This window comes from Cystoisospora suis, assembly GCF_002600585.1.
Source record: "Cystoisospora suis strain Wien I chromosome Unknown contig_72, whole genome shotgun sequence".
Lineage (NCBI taxonomy): Eukaryota > Apicomplexa > Conoidasida > Eucoccidiorida > Sarcocystidae > Cystoisospora > Cystoisospora suis.
In genome coordinates this window covers 150,196-170,307 of record NW_027152874.1, presented here as the reverse complement: position 1 = coordinate 170,307, position 20,112 = coordinate 150,196, and the positions used below count along the sequence as shown (strand labels likewise).

Sequence of the window (20,112 nt, the reverse complement as noted above, 5' to 3'; positions counted from 1 at the left end):
GCTAAGGAGCCCTTGAAGGTTACCTCTTGTCTCGCCCGTTCATCAACATTTTCGCGGTGAGAATGGATACACGGGGGGAAGATGACGAAGAAAGTATCCCCACAAACCTCAAATTTCGGAAACAGCCTGAACCGTCTCTTGTGTTACGCTGGACGTTTTACCGAGAGGGCACCGATAGACAAGTCACTCAGCCTGTGCCCGAGCTTTGCAATGGCAATTGTCCTGCCTGAGCAGGCTCGAATAGGCTACGCCAAACCATGGTCAATCATTCTAACGCAGTCAAACGACAGTCTGCATGCGCGCATGCAACTACGAGAGCGTTCTGCTTGCTTGCTTCTTTCGATTTTTCTTTGAGCTCTACGAGGCATTTTCGTGCCTTTCTCGAATTTCTGTGCCCATTGGGATTTCTGAAGAAGAGCCTCGTTTTCTGAACTGACTCACTTGCAAGGAACCTGACTGGTTGTTTTGCCTCTTTGAACCTCTCACTTTTCTCTCTTCTCGTCTCCGCTACCGTCCGTGTGTCGTCTCTCGTGTAGTTACCGGTCCTCTCCGCTCTCTCTCTCACACTCCTTCTGTCACTGTCGCCCCTCCTTTCTTGCAATGTCTAGCTAGGCCTTCCGTTCTTTAGCATCTTCTGTACTCGTGTGTCTTTCACCGCGCCCCAACGCCAACTCAACAGGAACTGTGACGTGACCCGATATCATCCAATCTCTCGTGTTAATCTTCTTCTCCTTCGTTTTTTTTTCCGATTGGTTCCTACACAGTCGCTTCTCTGGGCGTCTTCTTTTGTTAGTGGCCTTTCTCTCTATTTCCTCTTGAGTCTCTCTCTTCCTTTGCCCCTGTCTCGCATACACCGTGAATCGACTTGGCGGCTTCTTTACCCGTCATTTCTGTTGTCTTTCTTTTCCCTTCTTCTCTCCTAGCTTATATACCCCTTCTGTACTGGCTGCGCGTGACGTCCAAGGCAACGCCGTGCACGCTGTCTCTCTTTTTGCTTTTTTTGGGAGGCCTTGACTTGCTCACTGCTCTTCGCTTCTTCAAAATGGCGCGTAACGCAGAGAGAGCTAACGCGGTGCTTAACAAATGGCTCGCCGTGAAGGATGCGGTGGTCAAGGGTGTCGCTACACGCGAGAGGAGACCACGAGATATTAGCTCTTGTAATGATCTGAAGCAGGCAGAAAAATGGTATGTCTTTCTTCAGGACCGGATTCTATCCCCTACAATGTGCTGGGTTCCGACGGTAAATGCAAGTGTTCTACTGACGTCACTCCGGGTACAATCAAGGCGACACATGCCCTCTGGTATCAGTCAGACGGTTACATGTGTGGTGATGAACACTCAAAGACGTTTCTTCCGTGTTTGGGCCCTCGTACTCCGGTGGTGGTCGAGGATTTCTAAGTGAGACGCCTTCTTCTCTATCTTACACAGAGTGGTCTCTTGTACGGAGCCGGCAAGAACAAAGCTCCTATCTCCTTACTCCGTAGCGTTCTTTCATGTGGATAGATCAGATAGGTACATACAACTGTATAGACTACAGTTGAGTGTGCGCATCTCTGTATGTAGATATAAACCTGTATGTCCAGGTCATGAAGACATGCGTTTCAGCATGTACACATTCACTCTTATCACAGGACACCTGTTCCGGTGAAGAGTCAGGCAGTATAGGCTAGATAGTAAGCGTCTCAGCTGCCATTCCGTACTTCGACTAAAAGATTTTCTTCGAGGTGCAGTGGGTATTCCTCTCATTGTTTTTCGCCTCCCATCATGTACACACTTTTCTTTGGTTTGTATATATATCTCTCTATGTACTCTTATGCTACTTGGCGTTCATGTGAACATATGTGGACCTACATGTCATCTCAAGTACCCACGCTTGTGTTTGCACGAGTACATCCTGTCAGATTTCGTAAGCAGGAATGAACTGAGATGAGAAACACCTTCTCTCCTTCTATAAGCTAGGGTGATGGTTTCTTTTTCCATTCTCTTGTAGGAGAAGCGAAGTGATGAGAGAGATAGGGAAGATGATAACTCAAGTGCAAGATGCGAGCTTAGGAGAGCATCGTATCCGGGACCTCAACGATGATATAAACAAGATGATCCGCGTGAAGAAAGCATGGGAGTTCCGTATCAAAGAGGTGCGGCTCTCGTGTCATCTCACTTGTACCAAGCTGCTCAATCAATGAATTCTCTACGGGTGCATGTTTGCTTCAGTTCCTGTTGCTGTCGCTATTTGTGTGGAATAGGACGAAACCGTATACGTATAGGTATATACGCGTATTTATGTGAACGCACATTCTCTCTATGTATAGAGATACATGGTTTCTCCGGACGCCGGAGTATACGTATTGGAAGTTACGGTTTCCTCCCATATGAAAACAGACGTTCTCAAGGGCATAAGAATGCTCGTGCATGTCTCGGTATAACATGCACGCGGTACATACATACATACAAACATACATCCGTAGACGAAGTTTCTTGTAAGTGCGCGATCGTAAGTGCACTTGTGCAAGCATGCATACATTTCTCGAGGTGTCAGTTTCGCATCAGTCTGGGTTGTCTTTTTGTCAGAAATGCATGCGTTTGTGGTGGCGAAAGCATCACAAGCCTCGTTTTTCAGTCCCTAGCGAAACACCTCGAAGGGAAACTTACTGTCCTCCCCGTCTATTTTCTTGTTCTTCATTTAGCTAGGAGGTCCTGACTACACAACATCCTCAACAGCTCTCGAAGCCATGAGTAAGATGAGTGCGGCCGGTGCAGATGGATACATGTACTTCGGAGCTGCAAAGGAATTGAAGGTACGCTGAAGAAAACTTGGACATTCTTCTCTCAGGATTCTCCGCTGTGCTGTATAGTTATTTGTGTCACGTAGAGACTGACTGGACTACGTTCGTATCTCGCAGAACAGGTTACACGTGTAGGCAGGTGTGTGGATTCACAAGCACCATCATAGATCATACACATATATACATACATACATTAATACATACACACATACGCATGCCTACTCGGGGTCTGAGGCACGCACGTTTGGACCGGTCCCGGACTGGGGCGAAAGAGGAGTTTCAGAGATCGCCTTGCAAACGTACGCACATTCATAGTATTTTCATGCTATATATACACATAAAGAGTCTGTTGTAGGGTCGTTCAGCACACAGGCGTCTGTTTTCAATTGTATGCCTATAATCAATCGAGTAGTGAGCCCAAGACAGTTACAGTTCCCTTTTTACAGCCTGACATCGGCTGCGCTTCCCCCGGCAGCTAGGGTCTTGCTCTTGGGGTTGCGTGTCCGTGTATAGTTCCGTTCACTTTGCTGGTTCTAGGCTGTCTGCCTGATCTTTCCATCCGTAAGGCGGATTGTTTGACTGCATTTTCAGGGTGTAAGAGAGCTACTTGAACGGGAAGCCTCTGAGCAGCAGAAGCCGCGGAAAACGAGAGCCATGCTTTTCCGGAATATCAGGCCAGATTACTATGGCTGGCGGGATGAGGTGAGAAGCAGACATGGAGACTGAGTTCATGGTGACCTTCCTACGTTGCACAGAAGAGAGTTATTGTCTATGTGTACGCTTCCATGGCTTTTTCAGACAGGCCCAGGTGGGTAGGGAGTGTTAGTGGATACAGGGACAGTGAGGGTCGGAACAATCGACTGGTGGTGGAAGTCATCTCTTTCAACGGGTGCATATATGTGTATGCACATGTAGTCATATATCATGGGGTATACGTTAAGGAATATGTCAAATCCGTCAGCTGTGTCTGCTATATTATTTGGGAGTGTATTTTTCGAGAAAGACAGCCTCAGTCTTAGCTCAGTTGACTGCACGTATTTCAAGTCGCGCGGGCATCTTTGCGAGTGTACACAAGCGTTGGCGGGGTTCCTCCCAAGGCGGTACTGTGTCCGTGATTGTAGGCAGATTATACCGTGCGAAGAAGAGATAGAAGGAGCAATGTGGAGTTGTCCTCCTTGATACCAGTGCTCTGTACTGTGTAGTTGCTGGTACCTGTGTACGTGTTTCGCATGCCTATAAGAACCCTCTTGTACACTTCCCTATGTTGGTCCCCCACCTTACAAGCATGGCTCGCAGATAGACGTATCCCCGTACTGCTGGAATGTCTTCTCTGGTTTCTATGTGTATGCTGAGTCGGTGTGAGTGCCTGGGATTCCTTGTAATGCCAGGACGACGGTGAGCTACTCTTAGCTGAGCAGGCGCGAGAGGCAGAACTACGTCAAGAGCTGGGAGCAGGGGCTTCTCTCAGACGGAAGAAGCCTTGGCCTTTGGCAGGAGAAGAAGATGAAGGGTCATCCTCTGCCTCGGAAGAGGAGGGCGATGAGGAAGAGTCTGAAAGGAGAAAGAGAAGAAGAAAATCCCGGGATTCTTCGAACACGGAGGTAATAAAAGAGAGGGTAGGATCGCACAGACAGGTTACTCAAGGCAAGCCCCCGTGTGTTCCCGGTTTTTCTTTCCACCGTGCCCGGCTCCTCTTGGTAGTGATTCTTTTCACTTTTCGCTATTGTCAAGCTTCGTTATTGTGGGGCTCGTATCTTCATAAGGTAATTAGTTCCAAGGAAGATAATGTACTGCTCTACAGTCTGTAAACCATGCACACAGTCAAACCTCATGCTAGGCAGGAGTCAAGAGAGCCATGGTCTCGTTTGGGGTGGAGAATCTGGAGGACCTTGAAGCACGTAAGCAGGATGAAACTACAGAAGGAAAAACTGAATCGCATCATAGTTCAGAGCTTACGGCATAAACAGAAGGAACACCGCCCACACAGACCCGCGGTTGAATGAAGCTAGTCGGTGCTGAAGAAGTCTAAGAGTAGAGGGGAAGATGAGACATGATCGTACATAGCTCTTGAACGCCATTGGAGAGACGTAGCAGCCGTGGCCGTTTCCTCTCTTCTGCGAGAGTGTCCACGTCTTTGCAGGATCTCCTAGCAACAAAGTTGTTTGCACCCACTGAGTCGCTTTCTGGTGAAAGGCTGTTTTTCGCCAGGCCTCTATCAGCCTGGTAGCTCCGAGCGTAGACTGAGGACGGGTATCTTTTGAGCGAGGAGGAGGAGAAGTATCTTGTGAAAGTCATAGTAGATGCTTGTGAGGTTTCTTTTCTCTATCTATCCGCGTACACGAAGTCTGATTTTTGCAAGGTGTGGAAGCGAGGAGAGATGGCCAAGGCTCTCCAAGGGTGAGAGGTTTCAGACGTACAGTGCTGCTGATATTGTACGATGCTAGAGCTGTGCTTCCACAGGGTTTTCTGCTTTCCGCTCGGGCGGGCCTCTATCTGAGGTTGTATGCTTTTTCAGATGGCCCTTAGTTTTTGTGTCAGCAGGGAGGTGTGTCTGATGCGTCCCAGTATATACATGTGGTGCTGGAGAGGGCCGAGTTACGTGTCCTAGTGGGAGGTGCGTCTTCTTGTGTTGGTTTGTCATTCACACAGGGAACAGAACTCCGATCCTACGTCGATGTACCTACAGCGGAGGCAATCGCGAAGCTTCTTTTGGAGCGAAAGAAGCAGATGCTTCTCGAGAAATACGTGTCTACGCAACAGCGTCAAAGCCAAGAGGTGAGGGAGCCCCAGAAGCATGGAAGGGTCTTTGTGAGTGACGGGGGTGGATGTAGAACATCATGCCTGAGACAACCCAGGCACGCCGAGTTCTACAACTTCTCTTGGACCGGGAGTGTGACTGCTTCATAGCAAGCCACTTGTCTTTTGACTCCCTGTAGGGCGCTCCAGGCACCCAACCATCCAAGCTATATGTGTATATATATACTCACATATTTGTAGTGGTGGCTTTCTTCATATCTGCGGTTATTACGCAGGCGATCACGGCGGTTTTCTTTGTGGAATGCTCACTCAGTAGATGACCGCGATGCTTCTCTACACATAGAGAATACACGTGTGCAGACGTATGCTTTTTCCAAACACACTTAGAAGGTCGGCAAATTTGTTTTGCTTCCTGTAAGTTAGTGTATCTTGTCGGAGGTCTGGCCACATCGGTCGGATCTACCCCTTCAGTTGCCTCTATCCTGGGTACTACTTCTTTTTTCTCAGGAGTCGAAGAATCTCACCTCGCAGTCGTAGCTGTACAGGACGGTCTCCCGGTCCCCGTCCGCAGATGCCTTCATCGATAAGGCACGCGAGACTGGCTGCAGCGTTTTTGACTTCTTTTGCCGTCTCCAGTCTGGCTTATCTGTCCACGAGAGGTCCAGTCCAGCGTTGAGAATCTTCCTTTGTGCTTTTCTTATCGTGAAGTACGAAGCAACATACGGAAGAACCGTGGAGGTTTCGTCTTCACTGTTGATTTGGTAGAAGTCGTATCTTGGCTTTCATATGTCTTTGACAGCGAGATCGGGGGATGCTTAGCTGCCCCTCTGTTACCTGTCGTTTTCTCGAGGTTGAAAGGAATTCTTTGTCTTCTAGCAGTGGTGGGAGTCCTGTGAACGTTTCTATCCCATTCTGTTAGGAGTGTAGCTGCATGAAGGATGTGGAGAGTAAAAAGGTCCGGGAAGCTTTGTGGATGATAAAGCAGGTAGGTATTTGCAGAACGGTTTTCTTTTTGCATCAGCGTTGTGGCAGGCCACTCATGCACGTCTTTTCAATCATTTCACCTTACTCGTCGAAGGGAATTGTGTTTTCTTAAAAGCAGACTTGGGCCCCTTCCTGGAGAGGATGGTTCTGTCAGTTCTGAGGGCCTCGGCACGGAGAAGAAAACTTCGTTAGCGGTTTCCTGAAACTCGTCGGCCGCTCAACTACCGTTCTCATGGTTATCTCGTGCGCGGCTTTGTACAGGGAGTGATTCGCAACATTAGTCGTACAAGCGGATCTGGCGCAGAGGTCATCGGGTCTGTATCTGCGGAGACTGCTAGTCAGCACAGTCTTTTGGGGGGCGGGACACTTGCAAGCAGGCGGCCTGATCCTGACAGCCGAGTTTGGTTGGCATTGGCTATGTTGGTTTGCACGCGCCTGTGTCACTGAAAATACATGCCGGAACAGACTGAGGTTCCAAGCTCCTAAGATGGGCACCTTCGGGGCGCGAGGGCCCTCCACGCTAGTTTGGAGCCCAATCAGTAACGCGACACTAGACGAGAAATGGGAGAGAAAAACACCTGTCTCCAGCAGCTGAACGCTAGCTACGCTGCACGACCGTGAGTCCTTGCAGCACCCGAGCGCTATGAGACAAAAGATTGTAGCCTCTCCGTCCGGACAGCTAACAACCTAAGGTGTGGAGGCGGCAATCCTTGCCTTCTTCTCTTGCGTTGCTTCGTGGTGGCGTTGCTTTTTTGCGCTGTTTTGAAAAGACGAGCAACGTTCGAAAGAGAGAGGCTGTACCAGTCAACGTTTCCTAATACAGTGATTCTGCTGCTGACAACCGGAGGCCAACTCGTTCTGTCGATCGAATGTCGTGTGGTGGCTCCTACGGAGGCGCTAAGTCTCCCGGTGGCTCACCCGACAATGGATCAGACGGTGCCTGGCCGGGTTGCCCCCCGAGGTGCCCTTGACGGCTTAACACGTTGGCGCTTCACTTGGGATAGGACACGCGCTGAGAGAGAGATGCATGATGAGACAGCACGTATGCTCGGTCGGAGCAGGCCTGGCAACATTTTTTTGGACTCCCGTACAGGCTTGGGGAGGATCTCCGAGCCTTACATCGCTAACGACCTTCGGGGCCCCGGGCACGTGCTGGTGTTCAGACTGACAGGTCAGAATGAAGCCCGGCAGAGGCCCGCAGCCTGCGACAGTGCCGTCGGATCCACTGCACTACTGCTGGGAAGTTCGTTCCGCGTACAGCAGGCAAGTACGATTCCACTGCTGTGACGTCGGCACCAGCATGCCGACACGCCATCATCACATTGTGTTTGTCGAAGAAGAGCTGACTGCACTCAAAGCTCCACACACGTCTGTCCAGGTAATATCAAGACCGCACCTTAGTACACCGCTGCAAGGAAACGCGCCGCTAAGGAGCGGAGGTATAGCATCATTGGTGACTTCCACAGCGGTAAGCTTACAAGGAAGAAGAGATGTGGTCGAGCGTCAAGGCTCCGGCGTAGAGCTCGCCCCTCAGCATCTTCGCATAGCGGTCTGCCGCGGGTCCCTTAGTCCAGGCTGGGGTCGTGTGCGGTTGGTACCCAAACGACGACCGCCCTGTTGACGCTTGCCTGCCTTTCGACTCTAAGCAGGTTCTGATTCTCTGGCCTAACCTGTGCGGGAGTTTCGCTGTATCGACGCTGTATCGATACCGTGGCAAGGAGGAAAGAAGCAGAAAGGCGGGCAGCCAGCCACCAGACAGGCAGCCAGCCCGGTCCCGAAAAGACATGCGTTGGCGGGCTGGATCCTTTGCCATTCCGGCCGTTGCTGAATTGCTCTTTGTGTATTTTGTTTCGCCTTCGGCTTCCGTGAAAAATGGGCAAGATCGCTGGATTTCTGGTGTAGCAGTGAACGCACCTTTCCAGCTTTTACCTCTGATACAGGTCCCTGAACAACTCCCTGGTACGCAGGCACGTCATTTGTCTCATCTCGAAGGTTGCTGGCGGCTCTCGTTTTCAGCACGAGAGGCAAAAAACCGCACTTTTATACTCACCTCTCTCTTTGAAATGCCTTACGGTAGTGGTGTTTTGCCCTGCCTAAGTTTGTGGGGTCTTCGTTTTGTAAAGAGTTTACTTCTCTCGTCCGGTACTTTCAAACTGAGTCCCTTACGGGTCACGGCTCTGGCTAGCTCATTCGAGGCGTCCCGGTCCGTGGAGGCCGATTCAGTTCTCCGCTCTCTTTCGTCCTTCCTCCTGGAGGGTCTTCAGCCGCTGCCCGTTGTCCGGCGCTTTGCTAGGTAGCTGTCCGGTGTAGTGGTCGGTTCTGTCCGTAGATCAGAGGAAGAGAATGGGGAACCACAGAAGGGAGTTCTCGGCAGGTACAGCTCCAAACCGCCTATCCGAATCGATTTTCTGCGTCTGCCCCGCCCTGCCGCTGGTGCGTTTGGTTTCATAAATGACGTCTGCATGGGGGTCTTCGGGCCTCTGTGGCAGAGCAGGTCATCCGAGCAGAGGACGACTTGATCTCGTCTTCCTCTCCAAGGATGTCATGCTAACTGGTGGGCCGAGTTCCTCGAGTGAAGGCTCCCTTGGGGGCCTCTAACGGCTTGTGGATACCGGGGAAGCGGAAAGAACCATCGAGGGAGATTCCTCCCGGTCACAACTCGCCGGAACAGCAATTTCTTGATGTGTGTGGGCGGAAACCAGTCCATACTGTAAGCTTGGAAAGCTGCACTTCTGAAACCTACCACCAAACTCGGGCACAGTGAGCTACAAAGGGAAAAAATCAAAAGCCGTGGAGATGAAGAGTAGAGACGAGGCTGCTGGATGCAGCCCGTTAGAAATTTCCTCGGTACACCAGCTGCTTCCTGAAGAATGGAGGGAAGCTGCCATCGCCATGAGTTCGTCGCTCAGCCGGCGTCCACCCCCTGAGCCCCCATCCTGGCCGACCTCTTCGGAGGATGAAAGTTCGTCGGAACCTGAGCAAGATCTTGACAAGGCTTCTGTCACCGGAGATCACTCCGAAGGGCCCATTCTCACCACAGATCAAGGAGGTTTCACCACCGTGGTTGACTCACAATGGCCCACACCACAAGAGAGTGAGAAGGACCTCAGACCCACACCTGTCACCGTGCCGTCTGCGGTTGCGCTAACGGCAAGGCGAAGGGTGCAGCATCCTACGAGGACGCAAGCGGAGCTTGGATTGATGAAACGTGCTAATGGAAGCCAGCAATCCCCACCGTTGTCTCAGGGCATGACTTTCCCGTTATCGGGAGGTCCCGCCAGCAGGTCAGTGGACCTGAGCCTAAAGCTTTATCACTCCTTCTTCGCTCCTGTCTTAGATTCTCCCTCTACCATGGAAGCGCCCGTTTGCCAGCCTTCTTCTGCAGAGAGAGCGGCCGCTCCCACAGGGGACCTCTCCGGTGGATCGGAGACGAATGTGGGGATAACAGGCTCGGACTTCGACGCAGACATCGTGGCAAGTAGTATTGATTCTCATTGTGATGCTGATAAGATTGAAGCAGAGTCTTCTTCGCCCTCCAGGATAGCCCCGTTACACGCAGCGCCTGGGGGCGCTTCAGAACTAGGACAAGGAGGGGGGGTGGGATGTCCTTTGGAAGAGCCGTCTGTAGTAGTTCCGTCGGTCACGACGAAAGAATCTGCTAGGAGTCTCCCTGCGGTTTTGTGCACTCCCATTCCTCCACCTCCGTTGTCTGCAGAGGGGGATGCCACCGAGTCTATTGGCTTGGCTATCTCTGCAGTCTTGTCGGGGACTTCCCGGGCTGATGAACAGACTTGCGAGTCTATTGGGACAGTCTGTGCTATAAGCATGACCGCCGCCGTACAAAATGCGCCATGTCTTCTCAAGACCGCGCAGTCCCATGGCTCCGCTGAAAGGAAGAATAGCCAGCGGGAAGAAATAGGCTACAGGAAGGAGAGGACTGGTGCATCTACCTCGTCAATTCTCGCGACCGACAAGTCCTGTGAACGAGCCTCTCAAAAACGTATTCCTGGAGAAGCTACCAAAGGCGACGTCATGGAGAGTACCGGCCACCTGGCTCACACTGATTCGGGTTTGTCAGCTTCTCTTGCTGCAAAGGACGGCGCTATGGATGCCGTAAGTAATGAAGAGAGCGAGAGAACCCAAATGGGATCCACCGCTCCGAGCCAGGGAACAACCGCTGACAGAGCAACACTCGGGACTGTGCAGCACCTCAGCCAGCGGCCCGGGTTAGTGGAGTATCGGGAGTTCACCATATCAGGTGCTGTGAGTGGTGGGGCCGGGCAAATTGAGGAGTCTGGCAAGCCCGGGGAGGCGCAGGGAGGGGAAGCTTTCTGCCAGTGGCGGGCGGACGGGGAGCACGACAAACGGCTCGGTGATGCTTCAGACTGCACAGAACTCCCCAGTAAAGCAGCAGGCTCCCGTAGTCAAATTCAAGTAACCAGGCAAGAGAAAGAAAGCGGGCTTATCTCCAAGGCCGCGGGTGATGGCAGTCGTGTCATCAGGGCAGCATTGCATCACACGGTTGTGAATGAAGAGCCGCCAGACCGTGCGACACCCTTGCGAGAAGAGTCGCGAGGGAACGAGGCCGAGGTGTCCCGTAATCAAGGCGGGGAGGCCACACGCCCGACTGACGGGCCTCTCAGGCTTGGCGGGGAACGATCGGCTTGTCAAACGATTGACAACGAAAGAAGTTGCGGCAACATAGAGAAGGATTCCAAATTGTTTACCCGAAGGACCGTTCAGCAAAACCTAGTCAGTGTGCGCTCGGGATCCGGGGACGAGCTGGGAATTGTGAAGGATGCTCCTGTTGAGGGCCGGGACTCGGAAGTCCTGGTCGGAGGGAGTAGAGAATGGACACTCGTCGATGAGAAAAAGAGACAGGAGACCCACGGCCACATTGCGCGGGGCTATACTGTCTTGGATCGGAGTCACTGCTGGGACAGGAAGGAAGATCAGAGAAGCGGCGACGACGACACGATCAAAAAGAATGCAGCCATGCCTCCTATCCCGGAGGGCGCGAGCCTTATCCAGGAGGCCGGTTTCTCAGAATCAAAGACTCGCCATAGGGGGGCTCTTGGGGCCGTTGACGGAGAAAGCGTTCAGCCCGGGGGGGTGGCGAAGGACGGAGGGGGGCAGGGCAAGAGAAAGGGCCGGGGAGAGGAAACACCGCGTACCGGTGGGCCATCAGGAGGGGCTGCTCAGTATCGAATCCTGCGGAGCACGGGACAGGGAATGCGGTCGGCCCCGGTCCCCGAGTGTTCGCCACTCGGGGGGGGCACCAAGCTGGCGGATCTCTATACTGATATTTCTTCCACTGGTGAGTTTGCGTTGCCTCCTCACGACTCGTACACTTCACGCGGTGCATGGCAACACAGACGACTCCCGCGTCGAGACCCTGCGGTCACTGACATGCGCACAGCACCTGCTGACGTGGAAGGGAGAGAGGACGTTAGCCGAGTGTAAGTGTAGCTGGGAATCATAACAGTTCTGTTTTTGTCCATCTGCGTTTTAAGCCGCAACAAATAACATGTACCTATGTAGCCCACAACGCGCTGTAAGGATAACTGCAGCGCATGACTATCCGCAGGGTGGAGGCAGTCATGAGGCTTTTGAGAGGACGATGTTCAGTTTGTCCGCGTTGTTACACGCTATTCGTGCACGGTCGGGTGTCTTGGTGAACAGTCAAGACGGCGGCAGGGAACTTGATGATGATAGTTCGGGGCTGGCGTTCTTCATGCACGTGTACATCTAGCGTTGGTCTTCTTAGTTGATAGCTTGGTGTTCATGAGTAACTTTGACTTGCTGGTTGGATCTGTTGAAACTCGGGACTTGACTTCTTTTTCACCACGTGCTCAGCGGGAAGTTACTACGCACCTGCTCTCCCCGGTGGGCTTCTGCCTAGCTTTTGGTGTTTGTAGGCGTGTCTGGCTTTTCGTTTCAGTGGCGCACCATGCAGAGGCCTCGGCAGCAGCCGCGGGGCGCGCGGATCCCCCTCCCGCGGTTCCTATGCGGACTGCGCGCGACTGGGGCGGGACTGAGTATTCCACCTTACTTCTGACCTGCGCCGGTGCAAGGAGAAGGCGAGGCAGTACAGAGCCTCCGTCTAGCCGACTGCTCTGCGTGCGCAACTTGTCGTGTTTTCAACGCGAGGGCAAGTACAGGAACGCAGACAGGAGACCACAGTCAGGGGCGGAGCCTGAAGAGTGCGTTGGGCACGTCGACGAGAATCTTCTAACCTCAGAGCCTCTTGCTGACCTTGAGAAAGTTGCGGACAACGAAGTTGTAAGAGGGCAAGAAAACCATAGTCCTGGGAGGGACACCGGTCCTGCGGCGGGGAGTGCTTCGTCGCGGTTTCCTGAAACGGATAAGGGATGCAAGAAGACAGACGAAGTGCATCAAAGCCCTGAAAATTCTTCACCGGGAGTAAAAGGCCGAACTGGAGATAACCAACAGCGGAAGAGACGGTCTGTGGGAGACGGGGTGGCCAGTGGTGACGGCAGTGGATTATGGAGGGAGGGGGTGGGAATGTCGGAGATTGTTACAGACGCGTGGGCGGGGCTGCGCGTCTTGCAGCCTACGGGAGGAGAAAGCGTCGTCCTCGGTAGGACAGGTCTCGCTCAGACCTTACGTATGCTTCCCAGGTTTGGAGGAGGTTTCGGCATGAGAGCAGCCGGGAGACGGCTTTCTGACGTACAGAAAGAGTTGAAGTGCGATGGAGTGGTAGGAAAGGGGGAGTCGAAAGAGGAAGTGGGGCTGCAGGGTGAGCGCGTCACGACCAGTGAGTCATATTCTTCCTTGATTGGGATTTTAGAGTCTGAGGGGGAGAACCATGAAGGACCCGCTGGCGGAGAGGGTCAAGAGAAGTGGAAAGGAGAAAAGTCGAAAGCGAAAGAAAATGGTGCGGGAGCGTGGACAGGTGCGACATTTCTGAAGAGTGCCACAGCGGACAGCCTGCGGGTGTGGGCTACAGCTGCCCACCGGAGGATAGTGGCTAGCACTGGCTGGGGTCCTTCAACACTCGGTAGCAGGAACCGCCTCGGGGAGAATCCCAGCAAAGAAGACATCGACCGACTGGGGGATGTTGATGAGGGTGACGACTTGCTATTGAAAATGCTCCAGTTGTTTGCTAGGCGCGCATTCTTGTCAGAGCAGAAGCAAGCTGTTGATGAGGCCCTCAGCGAGCTTCATCGAACGCGAGGGGAGATACTTGACACGCTTGAAAAGAATGCTCACAAGTCTGGTGAGGACTGTGTAAAAGACCTAGGCGGCAACGAGGAACCAGAAGTAGTCCAGCCCACACCGGGTGCAAGTGGCTGGCCTCGGCAAGGAGGTTCGACTGGGGACACACAGGGACAGGGGAGGAGCTTTGAACAAATAAGGAAAACAAGTAGAGAATCTCCGCACAGTAGGCAAGAGAGAACGGACTACGGCACAGCCGCTTGTGAGCTTCCGAGGCAAGACTCCTCTGTGTCTGCAGACCGACGTGAGTTCCCTCCTGCAGCAATAAGATTCCCTGATAGTCCGTCCAGCACGTCTAGCCGTCGTTCTGTTTCCAGTGTATCCTCCTGCGAGTTTTCGCGACAGTCTCGTGCGGTATCTCCTTCGCTACTTTGCCACTTACCCGGGACAATGGGGACAACGGAGGAGTCCGGCAAAGCCAAGCACCTGAATCAGGTACCAGCTCCAGAAGAGCTAAAAGAAGTCGGAGTTGACGAAGGAGGACAAATTAGTTCAGTGGATGATCTTACATTCCCACCCGTAGTCGCGGAGTTGGGTGGGAACGGCGTTGGTCGAGGGTGTCTATCGAACACACTCCGAAGCACTTTCGCACGACAAAACGCCGTTGTCTCTCCTTCGAAGGAGAGGAGGCCGATATCCTGCCTTCCTAGCACATCGCAGAGGTGTGGGCAAGCGCGAGGAGCAGACGGGGAATGGCGGCTTGAGTCCAGTCTTTGTGTCATGGCATCTCCGGAGAACCTAAACAAACGTCTAGAGAAAGAGGGATGCAAACTTCTTTGCACTGGGGCAGCGTCAAGACCTATTTGCGAATTTGAAACGGGAAATGGGTGTCTCACTCCGGCGTCTTCTGCGAATCAGGGAATCATCGGTCAACAGAAGGAAGATGATAGGGGCCGTGCTGGTGTCGTAACAGGTCCGTGTAAACAGAGAGAGAGGACAGAGTTCGACCTCATGGAAGGTGAAACGACAGCGGATGATACCGGGTATCCGGAGTGTCTCACGAGTGGTGGCGAAGCAATCAAGGGACTTCCTGCAGAAGACCCGTTCGACGACAAAGAGGAAGACTGCGAAATTGGTGGACCGACCTTCTCTCGACAAGGTTCTGGTGATACATCACTCGACTGGCTCTGCGGTGACGACCGCAGCCTCGACGGGGAAAGCAGCCCGTGCCGGGCTCCAGGGGATGACACATCGAGAAGATATGGCGAATCAGGAAGGAAGAGCACGCGATACCAAAGCAGCGCCGATCTTCGACGAACTTCGCCAAGCCGTCGCGCGCTCGCAGAAGAGAAAGCATTTTTAATGCATCGGGCATTTGAGTGCTTCTTGGTTGGCGATGGGAGGTGGGAAACGTCACACAGCTTGCGGATTGAAGAGGTGCAAGAGGTGATGCGGTTTGCTCTTCCATTCTTTTCCGCGGAGGATATTGGGAGGTAAGGGCAATCGTCGAAGTCCGTATGCTGTTACCTCATACGTCGACTGTTGTGTTCATGATAAACCAGGTGGGCTCGTACTAACCATCGCTGACCATGAGCGCAGGCTCGAGAGTCGTGGGAGATGGCATCCGGTCTAGACTCCGGTGAATTCAGTGCGCAGATAGCAGGCACTTGTAGACTATGTTGCCTGCTTTTCTGTGACCCTGCTCTTCTGGGTCTCTTAGGTTACCCACTTTCCCAACCCGTCGGTCCGTGGACCCCTATCGTCATTGCAAGCAGGACGTTGAGTGGCTGCTGACCTGTGTATCTTCTGCTAAACAGCCTGTAGAAAAGGGCTTGCTTTCCTGGCAGTATCTTTGAGAGACTAGGGCGCAGGGGGTGATTAGGATAACTTCCGTACGAGCTTCCCATCGAATCCGCGGCAGGTGTGACGTGCTGTATTCCACTGTTACCGTGTGCTCAGCGGGCACCCATAAAACACCCCGTGACAATAATGGCGGTTCGCTGACTGTAGAAAAGGCATGTGTGAGTTCGGGGTGGTATATCCGTGCATAAAGCGGCGGCCCATACTTCCGGCGTGCCGGTTCTGAGCGTATCCGCCTTCTCTTGTCTTCTGAGTTATGTGCGTTCGCAGCTTCCTCACTTCAAACCTGCCCCAGCCACCCCCGCGGACCATCACGCCTGCGGACCTACAGTTGCGAGTACTGCTCCCTTCACTTCTCTCTGTGAGTCGAAGTGACGCTATCCCGGTGTTGGATTGCGGGTCTTCGTAGCGGCGCACTGCGACCCACTCCCTTTATCACTTTCAAACCTGCGTGGATGTATTCCCGCGACGCGACGAGGGCTGATAATCGTGGTGTAGTTTTCTCTTCGCTGTCTGTCTTGACCAAGCTATAAAGCCCTTTTTTGCGTTGCTGCTAGCGGCTGCAGTTAGCCCTGTTGTTGTTCCCCGGTTTTTAAACAAGGATGTACAACAGCTGCCTGCTGCTGTCGCTTAGACTTCCTGACTCAGGCATGACCGTGGGCGGTGGTTGGACTAGAGCACATGTGTGCGTCAACGGTAGATGTGAGTGTGAGAGTAACAGTCCACGCATAAGCGTTTATGGGGACTGGCAAGACAGCGGAACTTTGCCTTGGATTTCGGAAGAGTCACAGGGGTTACTATCACGAGTGCCATCTGAGTTTCGTATTCTCTCTGGTACCCATGAGCATGTGTTTTCACCAAGGGAAACAACTGGTTTGCGATCTTGAGGCCATCCCCGTATCAACGTTGTCATATACGAGGGGCGCATGAGTTCTTGTGACTTGAGCTTGCTCCTCAACCTGTGAGACTGGCAGTTCGGTCTGTGGGCGGGTGCCAGCTTCTCGTTGTTGAAAGTCAGCAACTGAATGCATACAGTACCCTTCTCTCAGTAGGACGGGGGCTATATTTGTACATACTCATATGTGTATTCCAGTGTCAATCCTATCAGCGACGCATTCGTCCTCGTCACTGTTCGCTTGTATACGTCGCAGGCGAAAGAGCGGGCTTTGGAGGACGAAAAGCTGGAACTCGTAGCTGGCATTTCTATCGCGGAAGATGAGGTTGGTCTTGCGATCTGTGTTCCTGGAGATAGGTGGCACTTTTACCCACTTCTACCGCGAATCTTAGTTTCCACTTTGTACCTGTCCCATAGCGTCTCTCAGATGGCGTGCGCAAGTGTAGTGGGTCTCGATCTAGGCACATGGCGTAAATCTGAGGCCGGATTACTGAAGACGTGCAGATGTGTCGTTTCCCGGGTAGCATTCGGAAATTCACACTCGCTTTAAGCCACCTTCACTCAGTCTGAAACGAGGATTGGATGCGTCGGGACGGTCTCTTCATCGTGGAATTTTGCGCTTCACTTTCCGCCTGGTAGGCCCCGTGAAACTGCGTACCTTCAAAAGCACATGACTGGGTCCTTGGAATACGCTCACTGGCCATGCAAGACTGTAATGAACGCCGCGAGAGACGGTGGTGACAATAGCGGCTCTACGCGGAATGCCCACTGGGTGGACGCGGCGCGGAGCCCTCGTACTGCTTGTGATGTGAACTTCCCGTTGTACTGTTCTTATATTCGTACCGTTGAAATATGCGCCAAGGAACGGTGTTCACTCGTTTCGGATGTCTGTTCTCATCCACCAGCTTTTCCGGTGCCGAGTGCTCTTCCGCCGTCGGTTCCTCGACATGCTTTCGCGCCGGCTCTATCTCGAGAACCTCCTGACCTTGCATCTAAACTTCACTGACTTTCAGGAGATCGCCAGGACCAGGTGAGGAAGTGGACGTGTTGGATCGAACAATACAGTGGGCTGTTTTCTCCCAAGACGGACGCTACAGTCGGCCTGCTAACTGTGACCTGTATCTAGTCGTCTGTATCGTTACGTTTTCAGCTCGGTTTCAAAGGCATTATGTTATACAGTATGCCTGAAACTCTGCGTGCCACGAAAGCAAACGTTGTGTGATGCGTCTTTCTTGGGGTCCACGTTCGTGCGGTTCTCAGATGATGCACTGCCCACCTGCGCCCGTTCTGAGTTCCACGTTCGGGTGTGCGTGTCGACTGAGGCTTCATCACGACAACCTCCCGGGAAGGTGTGAGTCACTTCGGAACTAATGATAAGCAAGTCATACTGATGTCGGGTTGCCCTTCAGGACCAGCATGTACGCTGCCGCCTGCTTCCACATCATGCGCCAGCAGAATGCGAAGTTGACCTGGCCTGTTGTTGAAGCTCTTTGTACTCACCAGGTACGAAGTTGCGCCCGGGGGCTGAGAGTTGCTTCACAGGACGAAGGAATGTTCGGGCAGGGACGCACCGCGCTCGTGGCCTGTCTCTGAGCGGTGGTCAGTTTATCAGTTAGAAATGCCTGTAGAGACACTTCGCCTTGAACAGATGCCTGGTAACCACTTCAGCCGAGGTATCACGTACCGCTCTGTTGATACTCAAGAATCGGAACAATTATGTGCTTACAACCACGGTCCCGACTGCCAGGGTGCATGTGGTCATCTTTGTTGGTCCGAACGGGTTGTTCTTTTGTCCCTGTGTTTTGTGTCAGATTCTTTTTACATCTTGGCTCGTCGTTCAGCGCATTCAGCATGCGGATGGCGTGTGCCCCCAAGCTTTGCTTCTCCAGAGGCGCCGCCGAAACTATCGCAGAACAGCGAGCCGAAGCTTGCAAGGAGTGGGTTTAGGCAGTTTAACTTTGCGGTGCCAGGGCTCACGTCTGCTGTCTCAACCCGTTTCGCTTCAACGTTTCCGAGGAGGTAATCACGGCTACACAAATCTCAAATCAACTAGGTCTTCAAGAAGCAGGGATACGGCCCGAGACAACGCCGTACTCGATCGTCAGAAATTGCCCAAGTGTGTCCGGACTGTTAATGACTCTCTTTTTTCTGGGGTTACAGCATATCCAGGAAACCCTGGGCCCGCGGCGGTAGCCCTGGCGGCAGAGCCCGTCGGGAATTTCTCACAACCTTCCCGGAACGGCAAGGGCCACAGACGGACAGTGAACAGAGGAGCTGAGGCTATCTCTGAACGTATCTCAAAAGTCGCATCGCTTGCAGAGCCAAGCAGACTGAGAGACCAGAAGCTGCTTTACAGCCGTTTATGGGGCAGCAGGCCAGACGGAGGCCGCCATGGATGCACGTGTTGCGACATTGAGTGGCTAGCAAGCATGAGCAGCCGCGAGTTAGAGAGTCTCCTCGACCAGAAAAGACGGCAAGTACTGGAAGCTGCTGGACTTCTTGTGGAACCAGTCGGTAGATCTAAGGAAAGTGTCCAGATTGGTTGGGAGAGGGAGATTCGCAGCAGTGAGCTTGAGGCAGAGGGCGTTCGTCGCGTCGCGGAACTTGTGGAGGAGCTTAAGGACGACGGGAGTCTAATGTGCTGTAGGCCTGTCCATAAGGATTTTTTGTAAATGGCAACGCACTGATAAACTGCAGAGGCCGCACAGGAGCGTGTAGTGTTTTCACTTAGAGCCGCTCTGGCCAGGTCCAGAAACGCGACATGTTTGCTTGGTTGCTTGGGTAATGCATTGAGAAGGGAGCTCGCAGCAATTACGGGGTTTGCGCACGCGTTTGAGCGTACACCAAGCAGCGTGTATAGTGGTGCCCCGCCTGTTTGCGGGTACGCCGATCTGTCAGGAGCCCTTCCGCTACCATGCGGCATTTCAGAACCTATGCCGTAGTTGGACTGCGTGAAAGATTGTTGAGGCTCTCAGGACAGCGGCTTCCATACAGGCAGGCACCCTGCGACTGCGCCGTTCGCGCAGCGTTGTTCCCGGCCTGGCAGGGACACGGTGTGAATCTTTTTTTTTTGCCTTTGTACGAAACAATTTCGGGGTTGCGGGATCTTGTCCAAGGTGACGCGAATCGTGTCTAGAGAGACACATTTACACTGGCCTCGGTCCCCCGAGCCAACCTCGCCCTGCCATGTGTTGTCCGTTGCTGGACTTGCCCGATTTGATTTCGAACTCTTCTGAAAGTAATGGTTCTCACCGGGGTCTGTGAGCACCTGCGACGGCGGTGCGGTGGTCGGCAGCCTTGACAGTTCGCGGTGAGGCGAGGCGGCTGTCACTCTAATCTATCGGTGCGACTTCCCGCCGTCTTTGTTGTCTCGGACTGAAAAGCGCTGCTTAGCGCTACCGATTACAGTGGACCCGGCACCCCACGGTGCCGGGGCCCGAACAACGGCGAGCCGTCGGGCGGAGCGGGGAGTTTACAGCCTCTTTTGTCGAAAAAGACCAGACCGGCGAGGTCAGATGTGTCCTCTGCTAGTTGATACCTTTCGGGTGTGTGGACCGGGCCGGTGGAGTCGAAATGATAGCAGGTCGAAGCACAGTTTGGCATCGGGGGGTCGTCTACCACCTAGTTTATGAGCGCGATCCCACGGTGTGTACC

General features: G+C 53.1%; 2 protein-coding genes across 2 annotated transcripts; both read left to right on the top strand.

The window, feature by feature from the left end:
* The first annotated feature begins 361 nt into the window (after positions 1–361).
* CSUI_000165 (member ras oncogene family protein) lies at positions 362–6,589 on the top strand. The gene is made up of 7 exons (XM_068060399.1): positions 362–1,185; positions 1,991–2,135; positions 2,685–2,795; positions 3,375–3,485; positions 4,172–4,384; positions 5,433–5,558; positions 6,048–6,589. The coding sequence occupies exons 1-7, from the start codon at positions 1,043–1,045 to the stop codon at positions 6,075–6,077; spliced, it is 879 nt and encodes a 292-aa protein (XP_067927632.1). The 5' UTR covers positions 362–1,042; the 3' UTR covers positions 6,078–6,589.
* Positions 6,590–8,119: 1,530 nt separating this feature from the next.
* On the top strand, positions 8,120–19,962 carry CSUI_000164 (uncharacterized protein). Its single transcript, XM_068060398.1, has 7 exons — positions 8,120–11,841; positions 12,466–15,196; positions 15,834–15,924; positions 16,715–16,783; positions 17,364–17,488; positions 17,868–17,961; positions 18,270–19,962. Exons 1-7 carry the CDS (start codon positions 9,321–9,323, stop codon positions 19,128–19,130), a joined length of 6,492 nt encoding a protein of 2,163 aa, XP_067927631.1. The 5' UTR covers positions 8,120–9,320; the 3' UTR covers positions 19,131–19,962.
* Positions 19,963–20,112: the final 150 nt, after the last annotated feature.

Coding starts and splice junctions, on each gene's coding strand:
- CSUI_000165 (XM_068060399.1), top strand. CDS start 1,043: ATGGCGCGTAACGCAGAGAGAGCTAACGCGGTGCTTAACAAATGGCTC. Junction 2,796..3,374: donor GAGCTGCAAAGGAATTGAAG/GTACGCTGAAGA, acceptor CTGCATTTTCAG/GGTGTAAGAGAGCTACTTGA. Junction 3,486..4,171: donor ACTATGGCTGGCGGGATGAG/GTGAGAAGCAGA, acceptor TTGTAATGCCAG/GACGACGGTGAGCTACTCTT.
- CSUI_000164 (XM_068060398.1), top strand. CDS start 9,321: ATGAAGAGTAGAGACGAGGCTGCTGGATGCAGCCCGTTAGAAATTTCC. Junction 17,489..17,867: donor CAGGAGATCGCCAGGACCAG/GTGAGGAAGTGG, acceptor GTTGCCCTTCAG/GACCAGCATGTACGCTGCCG. Junction 17,962..18,269: donor AAGCTCTTTGTACTCACCAG/GTACGAAGTTGC, acceptor GTTTTGTGTCAG/ATTCTTTTTACATCTTGGCT.